Here is an 18047-nt window from a genome sequence, read left to right as displayed (position 1 = left end):
CCGCCGCCTACGGTGCGGCAACAGAGAAGCTATCCTCGAAGGGAGAGGCGCCCTACCCGGCCCAGGACAGGCCGCTCCGTCGCCTGGGAGACGCAGGCGGCGCGAGTTTGAGGGCGCATGCGCAGACGGGCACCGGACGCCGGTTGCTAAGGTGACCAGGCGGCTTCCCGGCCCTACGCGGACCGTTTGGGTTTCTGCCCCCAAAATTTCCGATGGCTCCAAAGCGGCCCAAGAGCGGTGGCGGTGTGACCCCTGCGCCCACAGGGACTGGCTCCAAGAACTGGGATGCCGGGCTGGTGACTGCTCGCTTGGAAGAGGTGCGTTGGCGGCGCGCGCACACGTGTTTGCTACATGGAAATAGGTGTGCGCCTGCTTTATTTGCCCAGTGAAATCTATCAGAAATTCAGCTTTCCGTATCTTGAGGGAAATTAAATTTTCCTCTGTAACAGACACAGGTAGACGCGGGTTTTAACTGAGATCACGAAGGCTAACGTGCCAGATCTTATTTTGTTCAGAAGTAAGCCTCCATCTTTGTATTATGGGTTTCCTTTTAGGAAAGCATGACTAGGATAGTAGCCCAAGGCAGGTGTACACTTACCTTGGAGTTAAGCCTTATTGAACACATTAGATCTTACTCTCCTGTAAATGTGCATTGGATTGTGCCAATAACCCTGAGAGTTTCTGTGTCAGGACTGAGCCAATGGGTGGCTCAAGCCTCAAATAACAGGGTAAATGAAAGTGCAGTGAAAGTCCCAATGCAGATCGTGTCTCAACCACGCATTCGTTCGTGAGCAGCTGTGCAGAATTCAGCGTGCCTAAATTCAGTCGCAATTGGTGTTCTTAGATATGCCCAGTTCTTCCAATGATTAGTGCATATGCAAATCACTAATCTTTTTGCCTCACACCCCTTTCTATAATATGGGGGAGGGGCATAATATACCATACTTACAACAATATTTTATTAATTTCAGTGAGACTTAAGCAGAACAGTCCTTTCCTGGGTTCAGCCATTGTATGTGAAGCATTTTGTAAAATTGCTGAATTATGCTATATTTCATTACTGCTGTTCATGAACAATATAGAATTGTTGGGATTTCTAGAGCAGGATAGGCAGAGCCTGTCTTTTTTCTTTCCTTTTAAACTAAACTAGTAATGTAGACACATTATAGCAATACATACATAAATGACATCTAGATTAAAGAGATTTCTAAAACAAAGTGTTAAATTAGAAGATTCTCTTCCTGGAAATGCCTACTGGAAAAATTATTTTTTTATATGCACTGAAAACTAAGGTGGGTGCCTGCCTAACATGCAGGTAGGGAGTTCTAGAGGCCAGGCATTGGAATACTAAAGGCCCTGTTCTGAGCCGTGATGGACCAAACCACCACAATCTTGGGTTACTGCTAGGAAGATGTCTCTTGAAGCAGGTTGATAAGAAATCTGGCAAACCCCAGTATCTGGATCCTGAATTCAGGACTCTAGAAATAAGTATTTAAAGCTTAAATCTGGCCTAGCAGCATCATACAGGCAGCCAGTGCAGTTTCCTCAGCATAGGTGCAATATGCAGTGAGAAGCAGTGCCTGCTTCTATTTTCTTTGCAACATTCTATACAAACTGTAACCTTAAAGGTAGCTTCATGTACAGTACATTATAATAATTCAGTATTAAGGTTATCAATATGTAGCCCACCATGGTCAAGTTAAAATTTCTTCACATGACCATAAATGTCTTATTTGCCAGAACTCATAAGAAACAACATGTGTGCTTCCAGTGATAGTGCTGGATCAATGTGCAGCCCCAGACTGCACTCCACCTTCTTCAGCTGCCCCTCCATCCATGCAGAGCAGGCCAATGACCCATTTTCCAGAAACAAGGATCATTCATCCACAGAGCCTCCAGATTGCTAGGATTCTTACTCTGGTTCAGCCCACTGCTGGTCCAGATGCGCAGTCCAGGTGTTAGAAAGAAATGGAGTAGGGTGTCAGCAATATGCTAATAGCACTTCACTCTGTATCTCCTAATGGCTATTTCCAAAAGCATCATCTCTTTCAGTTATTTCCAATGTTTTTGAACCCAAGGGCAGATCTGAGAATATAAGAAACTGCTGTGAACACCACCAAAAAAGGCTCCCATATAGGGTGCAGCTGGTCACATAATGGCTGCCTTAGAGTCTTGACTAGTCAAAAGAGATAATTTACACAAGGAACTGAAAGATAAAATTTCTAAATATCCCTTTCCCACAACTCAAAGAAAAATGCCCTCAGCCTCAACTCAAAGTTTTTTCTTACTTCAGCTCTATGTTCAGCCCTCAGTTTCCCACCTGGCACCTCTGTTAACAGGAGAAGAAAGATGTGAGATAAATGGGCAAGAGGGAGAGAACAAGCAAGACTAGGAAGTAGGTGGGAGGGAAAAACAGTATGAGAAAGAGTGGGGCTAGGAAGGAGGAGAAACATTGAGGGTAAGAGGTGTGAGGGGGAGATAAATAGCAAATGTAGAGGCTAGGAGGGAGGGGAAAATACCAACACAAAGGGGTAGAGGGAAGAGAAAGCAAGGAAAGGGAGAAAAAGATCTAGGTTGAAGAGGGGAGAAAAAGGAAGAAAGAAGATTAGGCAGGAACGAGAAGCAAATTCGCTTTGCCTTCTTCCTTGTCAGATAGCTGATCGGTGACAGATTCAGGAACAAGAAGAAGAACCTGGAACCCTAATGTTTCCATTCCCTGGAACCTGCAGGGAGTGGAGAGCTTTGCATGCTTGAGAGAAGGATTATGTAAGCCTCTATGTGGTCTTTTAAGGAAAAAGTCAGCATATAAAAATAACATAATACTAGCCTTAGATCAACTTCATTGGCTACCAGCTATTTTTTTCCTGAACAGAGGGCACATGTTCATACTCAGAAAGTCCTAAACCTCTTGGAGCCAGGATATCTGAAAAACCATCCCACTTCCACCATCACTCCATGCCTCCCCCATAAACTGGCCTAAAATTTGTGATTATCATCAGAGGTCCTGATACGTGCTAATCCATACGTTGTACCAAGGGCAGAGAAGGAATGCAGGGCCACCATCTGCGCTCCTGAGAAGCCAGCTTCATCAGGATTTGCATTTCACTCAACTGTCATCCAGCAGGCATTTCATTATACCATAGAAGAAGAGGCAACTGGAAGCAGGCTTAACTAAGACACCTGCAAGTTTTGGCTGCTTGTTGCTTTGCTATTCCAGTTGGTCACGGTCAGAAGACCAACAACAGACAGCTGCATCACAGTGTAACAATTGTTACATCTGGCCATTGAAAAAGAATATAACATTAAAACCTGATTTTCCTCATTCCTTTTTCCCTTTGTGTCATATTTTTAGATTATAAGCCTGAGTTCAAGATTTGTTTTTGTAAGCTGTTCTTGGAAGACTTTCCAGGATATAAATGTTGGGAATGAATATATGAATGTCCCACTACCCAGAGAAGCTAGGTTGGTGGGCATTTGAAACAGTCATTTCTATAGCAGCACCCTAACATATGGAACGCCATCCCTAGGGTTACCAGACTATCCTCTCTTTATTATGCTTTAGTCAAACGATGAGAACTATATTATTCTGTGGAGTCTTTAATGGATTCTAGCGCTGCTTTCTAAATTTATTGCAATATATTTTCTAGTACCTGTTTCATTTTATTGTTACAGTACCTTTTCTCTTTTTATCTGAAATTTGTCTATCATCTTGAGTACCAGTGGGTAGAGGAACTATTTAAAATTATCTCAAACATTATGAACCACCAAGACAGACTGGAGGGTCACAAAGAGAGGATTGCTGTCATCTTTTGTGATTTAGTCTTACTCTCCAGGAAATCTGTTCAGTTAGGTAGCAATCTTAAGACACATATCAGATATTCTATTGATGTGCTGCTCATCCTGCTACCCATCAATATTCCTGCCTCAGTTGGTGGAGGTGGTTTCAGGTGGGATGCTGGAATCCCTTATAACATTTGGCAACACTACGAAGAAAAAAACAATAACTTGATACCATGCTATTCCAAATCAAGTGTCTCTCTTTCATTCTTATTTTTTAGATTGTGTTTTTACAGATCTGCTTGTTATATTTTCATTAAGGTTTTGTTTTTAAGTTGTATTTTATTGTTAGACACTTTGAGCACCAATTTTGGCAGAAAGATGAGTCCTATATTAAATCAAGTTAATAAATCATTGTTCTTCAGGTGGAACAATGGGTTAATTACTGGAACTTGCTTTAAAGCAATGCTCACTACTGATTCTTACAAGATATTGCCTGAAGAAAAAAAGGGGGCCTTAAATCCCTCAAGATTGTTAAATTCCATTTATTGTTGAATAATCCTAATGATACTTGCACTAAGCTGATATTTATGATCACTTTACAGATAATGGTACAGACATCTAGGCTTGGGGCAGCATGATTCAGGTCAATTACTCTTTTTTTCACATTGCTGTTACAACTTGAACCAAACTTTGACAGGCTATATAGAGGAAACATGGGAGTGAAGATCTGCATTTTCACGTGCAGCTGGATTCTGGCTATTTGGGCCAAACTCATTCAGCCAAATCATTAGGTAAATGTAAGCATCCAACCTCACAAGCGATTTTAATGAGACATATGTCTAATTCAGGGGTAGGCAACCCTTTTGTGCCCGGGCCCAAGGACACATTGCCACTTCTGCAGGATTCTCTTGTCCTTCCCCACCCGCCACGCTGGATTCTCTTTCGCCTGTTCCTGCCTCCCCTGCAGTTGGGATTTCTTTTTCTTACCACCTCTCTTTAATTCTTCTTTCTCCCTGTTCTTGATTCATTTCCTCCTAGCCAGCCTACCTATCCCCCCCCCCACACCCAGTGATTTCCTTCCTTTCACCTCTCAGTGCTTACCTTTTTCTCCCTGGTTCACGGTTTCCTTCCTGCCACTGTACTCAGCTTATCCTTGGACTCCCTCTGCTTCTGACCACCCCCCCACCCCAATATGCACCCACTACTACAGTCACCCCTCTCTTGCTTCCTTAGGGCTTCTGAAGTGAGTGCAGAGGTAGGCCAGCAAAGCAGCTGTGTGGGTGGGGATGGTTGCAGTGGTGCCGACCACATGGGTCTGGGGGTGTACTTTATTTTCTCTGTAGAAAACAGGAAATAACCTAAACTATCCCTTATTAATAAAGTGTCCGTTGGCTAATATAATGAACATTCCTTGAGGTGTGTTAATTAAAACAATTGCTATTAACAGTAGGGTTGATGGTTATTGTTTGAATTCTGCTGTGTCTGATGTCACTTTTTGGAGTGCCCTTGGGATAGGGGTTAAGAACTACATTTATGTGCTGACTTCTGAAAACAAAGAAGAAATCTCTGAAGGGCTCCAAAGAAGAGACAAACTATTCCACAATAAGGCTATTCTCCTTGAACAGCTTATATTCTCATGGGACATATATCATCCTGTTCATTGTAAAGTAATAAACCATAATTTCTCATTGCCTACCAAAGATTAATATAAAATTCCATGTGTTCCAGGGTGTCTTGTGGTGTACAGTATATGGTAACAATTTCTTCATTGATCTTTGCTTCATTTTATTGTTTTTCCTTGCCAGAACAAGCGCGTTTACATCTTATCCAAATAACAAAACCATCACTGAATTTTGTTAGCATTAGATGTAACAAGAAAAGTGTTTACTCTGTGGTATAATATTGCCACCTGGTGGTGGAGAGCCATTTTATTTGACTAAATCTGGATTGTAATCATGGAAAATCTACTGAATGTATTAAAGTGATAATATACTTCTTGAATGTAAATGCAATGGCTTTTGTTTGTTTTGGGACAGGAAAATTGGAATCCCAGTATTGCCTTAGTTGTTGGGAATCAAGTTGAGGATGAACTTCACACGAAGGCCCTCTCCCTTGCTGTGCAGGTGCCGCAACGGAAGCTCTTCAGTGTTGTGTCTTGGGAAGGAATATTAGCACAGGTACCTAGAATTGTGGGGCTTTTGCTGCTAACATAAAATCCAAATTGTGGTAGAGCTGATATTAAGGGGGATTACAGAGGAGTGTTGGTCTCATTGCCATACAATTTTGAGGGTATGTCTGCCATAAAGGGGAGAGCAAGCAAGCAGACATTGGCTGGGAGGCAGAATTTGAGGGCTAGAGGTGACTTATTTTATTTATTTATTTAGCAAGCTTCTATGCCACCCCATTCGCCGAAGCCTCGGGGCGGCTCACAACAATAACTTGGTCAATGAGGCTTTTCTGTGTGCTGAGTCTGGCAGCAGGAGGAAAACTGGATGTTACTGAGACCTGAGTAAAATGCCTAAGGCAAAAATACTGTACTGAGTACGTCCTACTGATTCCTGTCACAATATCTTATAATAAAGATAGGTCATATTTTTGTCTTTACTCAATCTAATTTTCTGTTACATGGTTCAGCCATAAACTGCATGCCTATGCCACAGTCTTTATCCTTAAAGAAATACTCCCTTATGGAATGAAAGCACAAAAATATTTCTATATATTCATGTAAACTATAAAACCTTCAACAATTATACAACAAGTATGACCTCCAGTTATGCACTGATAATACCTTTTACAGACTCATTTTTCCTTACCACCCTGCAGATGTTCTGTGGAAGGTTTGGTATTCATACTTATCTATTCATTTTTAATGACTTTGATGTACTACAACAGTTGGACACAAGTAGATGCTTAGTTGCAGTGTCCACTGGAAGTATATTGTGGTGTTACTACGAATTGTCTCTTTCATTAGAGTAAGAACTGAAATGTCAATTGGCAAATTCTGTATTACTGTTGTGTTATTAGATGCAGTACTAGGGCTTTGTTCACACTAGTTTTAAATGCCTAACATGCAGTTTGATCTTGTTTATTCAAATGTAAGCCCCATTGAATTCAACTCAAAGGGCTTTTGGGTGAGTATGCATAGGACTGAAGTCCTAATTAGTTTTTCTGCACTCTGCATAAAAGGTTAAGACTAGGAAGTAAGAATAGCTCTTTCTGTGTGCCCAAGGACTTCTGTTACTCAAATGACAGCCATTCCTGCCTTACCCTTGTACATGGTAACTCACTTTTGAAACAAAGAAGAGTTTCAAAATCAGTTTGTAATTGGAAGCCTGCTGTTCAAGCAGGAAAAAGGTAAGCATACCACAGTTTTTCCAAGTCTTGGGGAGCCAACATATCTTACATTAACAATATTAGAGTATTAAAAACAAAGGCCTAAAATAAATCATGATATATTGGTTTATCACCTTGTATTTCTTGTAGATTACCGAAGCTGGAGATGCAAAAACAAAGAAGATAAAAGAGAAAGAAAAAGAAACACCTCTGTATTATGAAGTGAGTGGAAGCAAGTTTTATTACCATTGCTCAGATTAATTATTCAAAGTCTTTGCAGAATCAGATGCTTTTATAAGGACTATATTTTCAAATGTCCTTTGCTTCCTAATTGATTAGGGCTGTTTGCATCATAGCTGCATCTAAATACCCTTAAATGTCTGTGTGGCTTGGAATCGATTCCGAATTCATTATTGTAATCAGAAAATCAAGTGGCCTCTGTGGCATGGAGCACCTTTTATCAGCTTCAGATAACATCACAGCTATGACTGTCTGGAGGTGGATAGCCTGGGTCAATGCTATATGCCCTGGTAGCCATAGTATGTGGGCTGGCTTTGAAGGCTCCCACTAGGTTTCTTTGAAGGTTTCTGCTAGGTTTTGACCTATGAGCCACCACACCTGGAGTTTTTAATGCAGTGCCTGTAGGTGCAGTGGCACCCACAAGGCCATTCTGAGGTGTCCACTAAATTGTTTTCAATAGAAAGAGAAAAAGTATTCTTGCCAAAAAGCAACTGAGGGGGAAGATTATCTAGGGAAAATTACTTATGAGGTGTTTCATAAATGAAATACAAGAGCTAATATTGAAAGATGTATGCTGTATCATTTTAAGTCATATTATCGAGGTGATGAGTGTCAAGAGCAGTTTATAGTGTACCACCCATTTCAGGGTCCAAAGCAAGGCAGATTAGTAATCCAAGGAGGACAATGCAGAATTGAATATCCATTGGACATGTTCAGTTTGAACTTGCTTAGATTTAAGCTCAGCTCAGTCTCTGTTAAGACCAAATAAGGTATGTAAACCCATGTTAAGGGCATGGACCCCTACTTGCCTTGTTACCCTAGGTACTTTTCAATTTGATCATCAGAGGAGTGAGGCCTACCACTTCTCCCTTATCCTTCCTAGCTTATAAAACCATTTGGTGGGGTGACAGGGACTGTCTGAGTGGATAAGGGAGTAGTGAACGCCTTTTTGTGGTATGGTCTTGCTTAAAAGAGGTGGTGGTTAAGACCTCCTTTCCCCAAACCCTACTGTATTGGATATTTTCTGGTTAGTTTGGCCATTTAAAGTATACATTAAACTACTGGGACAGATTGTCCAGAGTTTGGAGGCTTGATGACATCCAATTCTATCTTTCCTTTCCATCCAAATCTAAGGAAGCTGTTCTGGTTCTAAATTTGTGTTGGCAATGGTCTGGATGGCAGCAACTAATTTATGTTTAACTCAGATGTGACAGAGCTGCTTCTGGTTAGTTGAAAGGCAGATCAGGGAATTAGGGATTCAACCTGTGTTGAAGGCTAGACTCCCTCTTAAGATTCAGGCATGTTGTTTGAATGTACCTTGGACTCTGCTCTGAACCTTGATGTCCAGATGTCAGTGGTAGCCAGGAGTTTGCTTGCCTGGCCTACTGCACCAGTCCTGCCCATTTCTAGACGTGTCTGATCTGGTCATGATCACACATTTAAATCCTGATTGGACTACTGAGGCTTTGAAAACTGTTCAAAAACTTCAACTGGTCTAGACTGTTGACTGAAGCCAGTTATATGAAGCATGTGACTTCCTTGTTACAACAGTTATATTAACCATTTAGTCTATTTTCAGGCAGAGTTCAAAGTGCTGGTTATTTATTATTATATTTATTTCCTGTGTTTTTCCTTTTAACGGATGCAGGCAGCTCATATAATTCTCCTATAGAGAGTTCTATTTTGATTAAAATAAAACCTGGTCATGACCTATAGGGCTCTATATATCTTGGGACCAGGTTACCTGTAAGACCTTCTCTCATATGAACTTGCCTGGGTCTTAAGTTGTTTTGAAGAGGTCCTCCTTTCAAGACTGATTCCTTCAGAGGCATGTTTGGTGTCTTTCTCCGTGGCTGTTCCCAGGCTGTGTAACTGCATGTTAAGAAAGGCTATCTTTGTTCCTTTTGTGCTGTCCTTTTGCTAGCAAGTAAAGTCCTTTTTATTCAGGCAGGACTTTGGCAGGTAAGAAGATCCAGTGATTTAATTTTTTAAAAAATCTGTTGCTGTGTTTTTAAGCATTTGTTTCATTCTTGTTTTAATCAAGGTTTATTTCTGCTTGCAAGCTAAGTTCCATTTTCCCTTTGCAGAAAGGCAAAGTGCAAATCAAACCAATCAGTGAATACAGTGATACCTTGGCTCATGAACTTAATCCGTTCCAGGACTCTGGTAATGACCCAAATTGGTCATGAGCCAAGTCAAATTTCCCCATAAGGGAATCTAAATAAAATTAAATAAGGTTAATTCATTCAATCTAGATTTTTCAATCTAAATAAAGTTAATCCGTTCTGTAACTATTTTTTTAATCAGAAAAATTTGTAGCAAAGTGACAAAGAGCAACAAAGATCGTGACCATCTCCCCCTGCTCACCCTGAGCATGAGCGCAGCCATCTACCCCCTGCCCTCCCCAGCACAACTGCAATTGTGGCCATAGACAGGCGCGATCCCAGGTGCACTTGGGGGGGGGGGAGACAGGTGCAATCACGGGCACACTTGGGGAGGGGAGATGGGCGAGATCACGGCTGCGCTTGGCAGGAAAGATGGGCGCAATCATGGGCGCACTCATGCAGGAAAGACGGGCACGATCTGGCCATCTCCTACCCCCCCCCCCAGCACAATCGGGGCCACCCCCCCGCCCAACCTCGATCATGCCTGTCTTCCCTGCACGAGTGTGACCGCGATTGTGGCCATCTCCCTATTCGGGGGTAGGATGAGGAAATGGCTGTGATCACGGTTGCCACCCAATGCGGAGTTCATGACCTGAATCAAAATTTTTATGAAATTTTTGTTCGCTACCTGATTTGGTTGTGAACTGGGGCGTTCGTGAGCTGAGATACCTCTGTAAATGGGATTGTACACACTGCCTTTGCCCCTATGTCTGCATGTATGCTTGTTCAGCATGCTGGACAAGCCCCTTCAGTCCCCAACCTTGCCACATTAAGTGGCATAGTCTGAAGATGGCATTGTTATCATGTTTACTTGAACACAAGTAGAACCACTCTTCAAACTTCACCATTCAATGTAGCTTGGTCAGGAGAGGACAGGAATGTCATGCATGAAGAAACAAGAGCCAGGGCCTGTGTGTATGGCCTTCTCAGATGTGTTTGTGTGCCCTCTTTGAGCTTACTGGCTGGTCCATTGTAGGGACCATATCAAATCATGGTTTGCACTAACCATAGTTTAGAGTTCAAATAATGGTTTGAATCTCTAGTGGACAGAGGAATCCTGGCTTATAATTTTTGAACTTTATTTTTCCATCTTAACAGCACTTTCTAATTGTAGTGACTTGTTAAAAAAGCAGCAATAGCCTCTGATGGCTTGATAACTCAAGCCAAACATCTTTCATCATGTTTTGGATTTGATGTAATGCCTGAATTGAGACTTTTGCACCTGTTTTATTCTCTATGCATACATAAAAATCAAGTTTTTAATATTTTACTTATGTCTACAACATGTTTTAAACTTAGCTGTCTAGAATATAAATTTCACTGTAATTATTCATTTTTATTTGTAAATTGTAGTTGTAAAAACATTCATTGAAACATGTGCATTCTATTTAAGTAGTGATATCAATATATTTCTACAATAACACTGTATCTAGGAGAGATGTAGGCACGTCAAACATGGGCAAATGAACTGGAAAATCAACACTTAAATCAAGACTTTAATGTGAGACATTAAAGCAAAGCAAAAACAAGACTGAACAGTTCTTGTAATTATTGGGCAGTACAATAATCCTAAATTCCAGTGTGTTATTGAAATATTTTAAAAGGTGGTACATGAAATAGGTGAGGGTCACTAGCAAAAATATTTAGTAGATCAATTTATCTTGTGAGCTGCCAGAGCTGGGTACTTAAAGATTCCGAGCACAGACGCATGGACTAAAAAATCCGAAAAGTTGAGTATGCAAAAATATATTCATAATATTAAATAATTGCTATAATTTAAATATTATAGAAGGGGAGCTAATTTATCTTGATTGCTCAGATCTGTCCTGAAAGCAATGTCCCGATTTGTTCTTGTTTAGACTTACCCTCTATTCACACACCCTTTTTCTTAGTTGTTTTAGGTCCATATCCAAATGGCAAGGGTGGAGTGCCTGGCACCAGCAAATAGCTCTGTGGGACCTTAATTACTTCCCAATAAATTGCAAACTGAACATGGCAGGCTGGCAAGGAGAATGTGGGAATATATTGTAGAATATAATAAGTCACGCTTTTAGGCAGCAAATGTCCACCGTTCCTAGAAGTAACCAGGTTAGATTACTGTAAGGTGCTTTTTGTGGGGCTGGCTTTGAAGATGGGCCAGCAAATTCACCTGGTCCAAAACTAGGCCACATGCTTAGTAACAGGCGCCAATTCACGGGCTTACATAACAGCAATTCTGTATAAATTACATTAGTTGCCAGTCCAATTTAAAGTGCTTGTTTTAACATATAAAGCTTGGGACCAGGCTACCTAAAAGGCAGCCTTCTCCTATATATTCCTACTTCCCTGTTAAAATCTGGACAGGAGGCCCTTCTGTAAGAGTCATCCCTCAAGGAGGGGAGAGGGATGGCAAATAGAAGAAGACCCTTCTTAGTGGTTGCTCCCCATTTGTGGAAGAGGCTTCCCAGAGAAATTCTTCTGGTGCCAACATTGCTCTCTTTTTAGAACCAGGGAAAAAACATTTTTCTTCAAACATTTTAATAATTGATTTTAAATTGCTTTTAATATGTTGTTGTATATGGTTGTCCCCTCACTTGGTAACAGCTTTGAATGACCATTGTTAAATTGTTGTTGTTTTATATATCATTGGCTTTAATGTTTTAGCATTTTAATATATTATAATTTTGATTACCTGTTGTAAGCTGCTTAGAGATTCCTTTTGGAATAGTTTGGTGGATACAAGTGCAAAAATAAATGAAATATAATTCTCAAGCAAGCTGATCATTGTGCAACTCTTTAAAGAATTAAAATGAAATACCTTTGGACACCTTTATTAGGATCTTTATTGGGGCCAACTAAAATTTCTAATAAAGGCATTGCCCAACTGTGGATTTTTGGTTTTCATTTTTTGTGGACTAGCATAGATACTTTTATTTTTGTCTGTTTCAGTTTGAAATTACCAAAGATACCAATTTCAGGGTTCTCTCTAGAGCCAGATAGTGGAGGAATGTTCAAGGAGGATAAGGCACATTGTAGCTCTAGATACCTTTACTACGGAGTAAGACTCAAATAATACCTACACTTACCTGGGAATAAACCTCATGGAATTCAGATGATCATACTATCATAGAATAATAGACTGGAAGGGAGCCTGAAGGTCCAGTCCCCTGCTATTGCAAGACTCCAAGTTAAACCATCCCATGTAACATCATGTAATTACATTTAGGATCACATAGTCACTTTGATATAATTCTGGACATGTTTCCCCACACACAGATCCTGCATAATGTCTTCAACCACTTTTTCACACTCCAGAGGTTTCTGTAGCCATGTCTAGGGCTGGCCCCAGGACACATTTTCCTGCCTGAGGCAGAACAGCAAATGGCAACTGAGCACCCCAGCTCAGTCAGGGTGCCTAGTAATACTTGTAGCCACTCGTGTTGTTTTGTTCCTTGAGGCAATGTCAGGATCTGTAATTTCATGCAGTTTCCTCTGGTGGCCTGGTAGAGAAGGTAGCCTGATTCATTCTGCAAGTACTTCCAGAATTAATATGGATTAGCATTGAACCTGTTGGTGCTCACTGGCTTAGGGCCAGTGTAATCATGCAGACCAACTTGGAGCCACAAGAGGTCTTGTAAAAGGCTTTCTAGTCCTACTCAGTTTTGTCTCAACATTACAGCATTTTGTGATGGCTGCTTTGTATTCTTGGCTCAGTTTCTGTCTCTAGTTGCATATAGTCATCACTTGTCTGTTCCTTCCCTAACCTTTGCCTCTGAGGGTCCTTCCAGCTAGGTATCTGACACTGTCGAGCCCTTCTACCTCCATCATCCCTGGCCCCAGTGTTTTGGTCAAGGGTGCCTGCTGGTTATGTCCTGGAGCTGACAACTTGTGCCCAAAATCCATGCCCTGGCCAGGGAACAGAATCCATGTGGAATTGTTAAACATTCTGCATACCTACAGGCCAAGGTTTATTTCTCGTGTGTGACTCCTGTACCCATAGTTTTAGTACTCGCATGTTGCCAAGTCCTGGTGACTTTTCTGCTGGATTGATTCAGTAGTGATTAGAAGGTTGTACAGAGTATCATTAACCAGTTTATGCCATTGTTCCGGATGTGTCCAGAGGCTTATCTTGCACATTACTGCTGGGTATCTGATGGTGAGCCTATTTTAGGGTTCTGTCCTCACATGGGCCACCCCATTACTGGAAGCAGGCAATCCTCTATGGGGAACCTGAGCAATAGGTCCTGTGTGTGCATGTGTGCCATTGGAACAAATCTTGCTGAGGCGTGCAATAACCAAGGTTTAGTGATCCTTATTGCAAGATTATCTGAGATGGTGTCTGCGCTTGTACAGGCCTCTGGAGAGGCTGCAGGTTAGCACGAAGCAGAAGCACTCCTTTTAGGGCTGGAATAGCTAGACCTTTTGTGTAGGGTACTGAAATGGATACTTAACCTCTTATAATTCTGTTTCTCTTTGCAGGTGATAGAGGCAGCAAAAAATGTTATGGATTCTGGGGAGCCACTTCCTATAACTTTGATTGGAAAGTTAATTAAATATGAGATGCTTTGTATCAAACAGAAGGATCTGCAGAGAAGGGCTGCTGAAAAGAAGGTATTTTAGCCTGCAATCCTATATATACTTACTTGTGAGTAAGTCATTAATTCAGGAGCATTTCCTTCTGAGTAGACATTTATAGGATTGTGGTATTAGTCAAGTAGAAGACAAAATACAATTTGTATTAAAAGCATATTCCTTAGAACTCTTTGCATTGGTCATAGTTACATTTACAGACTGATATTACTCTTTCTGCATTGGTTGACATACCTGTATGAGATAGATAATGCTCTGGCTTGATTAAAGCAAGGTTTAATTTTTTAAATTCTTATAATTATTTAGAGTTAAAGTATTCATCATCTCAAGTATTATACCATTCAAAAAGGGATGCTGATGTGCTCCTTTTAAAAGTCAAACCAAATGGCAAGTGCTAGCAAGCTATAGCAGTGATCCCCGACCTTCTGGGACAAAGGGGCTTCATTAGGGTGCCCAGTGCCTAAAGAGAGCTACATCTTAAATCAAAATGTAACAAAATTATTAACCTGCTGATTTAAGTAAACATTCAGAAGTCAATGAAGAAATAAAGAAATGTTCCATTTTGGAATAATATTTTATTGTAGAATCTTTTTATATAACTTCACATGCTCATCTAGTCAGTGTGATTTTTCTGGCTGTTTTCTGTTAGCCGAGGCATTAATGTCCAAGTCAAGCTCTGTGATAAACATAGTTAAACATTTACATAACATTTTAAGTATAAGTCTTGACCTACACTTGGATTTCACAATTTTCATCTTGGAAAACGTTTGTTCACAGATGTACGTGTTGCCAAAGACCATGAACATGCCTGCAGTAAATTTCTTTAGATTGATAAATATATCAGGTAGAACAAAATAGAAATTTAACAGACTTGTATCTTCAAATGGATTCTGTTACTTATACTTCAGATGGATTCTTTAAGATTTTTATTTCCTTTCCATGCTTATGGCAATCAGTGAATTTGTTCTGGAATTCTACCTGTAAGAGGTTCAGTACTTTCATGTGTCATTGAACGTTGAATTTTAAATTCCCATCCTTCTCAAATTTTAGTTCATTGCGGCAGGAGAAGTTTGAGAAGTTACTTTCACTAACTTGCTTCACAAAAGATGTTTAGTTTTGTTTCAAAAGCTTTCAATTCAGAATATGCATCACACACAAGCTTTTCTTTCCCCTGCAAACTTAGTTCGATGTGTTCAGATGTTCTGTGATAGCAGTTAAGAAAGCCAAATCAAAAATCCATCCAGGGTTGATCAGGACATCAACTTCATGATGAAGACTAAAAAACATTTGAGGACTTTGTCTCTGCTAAGCCACCTGACTTCTGCATACTACAATCTATCTCATATTCTGCATTTATCTCTGAGAGAAAATTTTGAAACTGATGATGAGTAAGGCGATGATGCCTAATTAATTAATGGTGCATACAGCAATCATCACACTTTCCCATTGTAGAATCTTGCTGCACAAGGCTAGCTGATGGATGATGCAGTGAAATTGCATGGGAAGAGTACTGTTTAATTTCAATATCTCTTCATTGATTCTTGCAACTACACCAGTTTTACTTCCTACCATATTTCTTGCACCATCAGTTGTGATGCTTTTCAATTTATCCCAACTTAGACCAAAATTTTCTACTGATTCACACACCTTCAAGAATATGTTTTCTGCCTTTCAAACTCTGCAGTGCACACAATTGTTCGGTAATTCTGAAGCTGGAATCTGTCCTGATAAATATTAGTGGTTGATACTTTAACCATGCACTTCTTAACAAATTCACCCTCCATGAATGGCCTATTACCCCTAGTAGTACATTTAGCAACATGATAGCTGGTCCTCATGTTGACAAGTTCTCCTCAATGTGTTTTTTAAAACTATTTTGCTACAAAAACATTGCTTTTTAATGAGAATTTATCTTGTTCACTCATACCGCTCCTTGATATATTGAATATCTCTTGTGACAGGATTCAAAGTGCCCTTTAAAATTGCACTCTTTTAATACTGAGACAGTTTCTGCTTTATCCTTGTTTAAAACAAAGAAGTACTCAGTAGTCCATTTGTCATGAAAGAGATGGAGTTCATATGCAATTTTTCATTTCTTTAAATCAGCACTTTCTTTTGCAGGCATCTTACAGAATTTTTAGTAACGCAGCAGCTGCAGAGTTTCAATATTATCCTTCAGTAAAGAAAAATATGAGAAGTATAGTTTTAGGGGTCCAACTCTTCCCTTTCCCGTCAAATCCACCCCACTCTGGCTGCTGTTAGCTGGGAATTTTCATTGTGACCATGGCAAAGAGGAAAAGAGACGTCAGCCTCTAAGTTGTCTTAAATATTGGGCCATATGCACAGGCGAGGAAGATTTTTTTTAAAAAAATGGAATCTGACTTACCAGATGGCAGAGTCATACTGCTAAGTACATTGAATACTACAAGATTTCTTTCTTAATAAACACACTGCTTTGAGGTTTAAATCTACACATGCTAATACTTTAAAAATTGGGGGCCCTCCAAAAAAGGGCAGTTAGAGGGAAAGAGCAAATGAAAGGGCAGCCTCCCACCTGGAGCAGAGGGCATGCCACTAAGTTGGCTTCAAATTGTATGCAGGATACACATACACATCACTGCCTGGCAGCCAAGCCTCAATCATGAGAAGCGAAATGGCACCAAGGGGGAAGGGAACTTGGCTAGAGGAAGATGTGGGAAGGGGAATCCCATAAGCTTTCCTGCTAGAAAAGTACTCCTTCCCTCTGAACCCAAGGGGCCACTCACTGGCTTCTGCAGTCACAGACGCATGAGAAGACTCCTAGCTGGAGTGGGTTGGAGTGGAAAGGAAAAGCAAGTAAGGCAAAAAGAGAAGCCAGCTCTTGTTGAGGAAGGAAGAATGTTTTTGCCTGAAGAAGCAACCTCACCAGTAACCTGGAAAGCCACTTGGAGGAGCCTTGATATGGAGCCTGTAGAAATGTGCAGTATATAAAACACTTTGCATCCTTTTTGCAAAAATGCCAGGCCTTTTACTCTCCTTTCCCCGCCTTGTTTCCAAAAGCAGGCCAGACATCTCCTGCACCCGTCCATACAGCTGCCTTATCTGACTTACACACATACATAGCCTTCAGCATGGTGATGCATGGAGAGGGGGCGTGAAAAAGCTGAGTGGGATGGGGACATGAGCTCTGCTGGCTAACAAGGTACCCAGAATGGCCAAAATGCTGGTATGGAGGATAAGACCAGGAGAGACCATGTTGCTATTGTGTGTTTTGTAAGAGAGGGAAAGGGAAAACAGCAGTAGATGGTGCTGCTTGAGGCAGGAAGAACAGTGTGGGCCTGGGGGGGAAGTGCCTTGAGGGTGATGCAGTAAACAGGCAGGTTGGAGGACCGCAGGTTGGAATATGGAGAAGAATAATATCTAATTCTTTAGTGGTAAGATACATACTTTGTATGTTCCAAGTTCAGTCCTCAACATCTCTGATACCAAAGCTGGGAAGATGTCTCTCTGAGACTTGGAAAGTTTCTGCCAGTCAGAACAGGCACTAACAGGCAAGAAGAACTAGTGGTCTGGCCCCCTATAGGACAGCTCCATTTACCTCTCTCAAAGCCAAAGCATCATGTACCCAGTTTAAATGCCAGTTAAAATGGGCATGGGTGCCACTGGACTCCCTGAAAACCTGATCTTTCTCTCTTCATTTTGTAGCAAACTTTCTTAGACAGAAAAGTAAAATAAACACCTTATTAATCAAAAACTACATTTTGAGGCTTGTCGTAAGCAATGATTTGATCCTATATATAATATGTAGCTGTGTAGGGATGGGAAAGAGAATCCTAAAAATCAGAAGGGGAAAAAATAGTCAAAAGCTGTGGAATTCCTTAGTCCCCCCCACCTTTCATTGCATTGTTTTGGTTTTTGAGGTAAAATTGGAGTAGTTTTTTTCCCCTGCACATCTCTCTGTACTTCAAACTAATGCATCAT

General features: G+C 40.8%; 1 protein-coding gene across 1 annotated transcript in view; it reads left to right on the top strand.

Annotated features, from left to right (window-relative positions):
• Window positions 1-212: 212 nt before the first annotated feature.
• SPAG17 (sperm associated antigen 17) overlaps window positions 213-18047 on the top strand; it is a 112093-nt gene continuing 94258 nt past the window's right edge. The window contains exons 1-4 of the mRNA XM_044449708.1: window positions 213-317; window positions 5817-5957; window positions 7264-7335; window positions 13977-14108. Coding sequence (XP_044305643.1) covers window positions 213-317; window positions 5817-5957; window positions 7264-7335; window positions 13977-14108 — 450 coding nt within the window. The remainder of the gene's footprint in view (window positions 318-5816; window positions 5958-7263; window positions 7336-13976; window positions 14109-18047) is intronic.

The sequence above is a fragment of the Varanus komodoensis genome, unplaced genomic scaffold (assembly GCF_004798865.1).
Source record: "Varanus komodoensis strain SLA01 unplaced genomic scaffold, ASM479886v1 scaffold60, whole genome shotgun sequence".
Classification (NCBI taxonomy): domain Eukaryota; kingdom Metazoa; phylum Chordata; class Lepidosauria; order Squamata; family Varanidae; genus Varanus; species Varanus komodoensis.
Note: the sequence above shows the minus strand (reverse complement) of the source record. Positions and strands in the feature narration are given on the sequence as shown.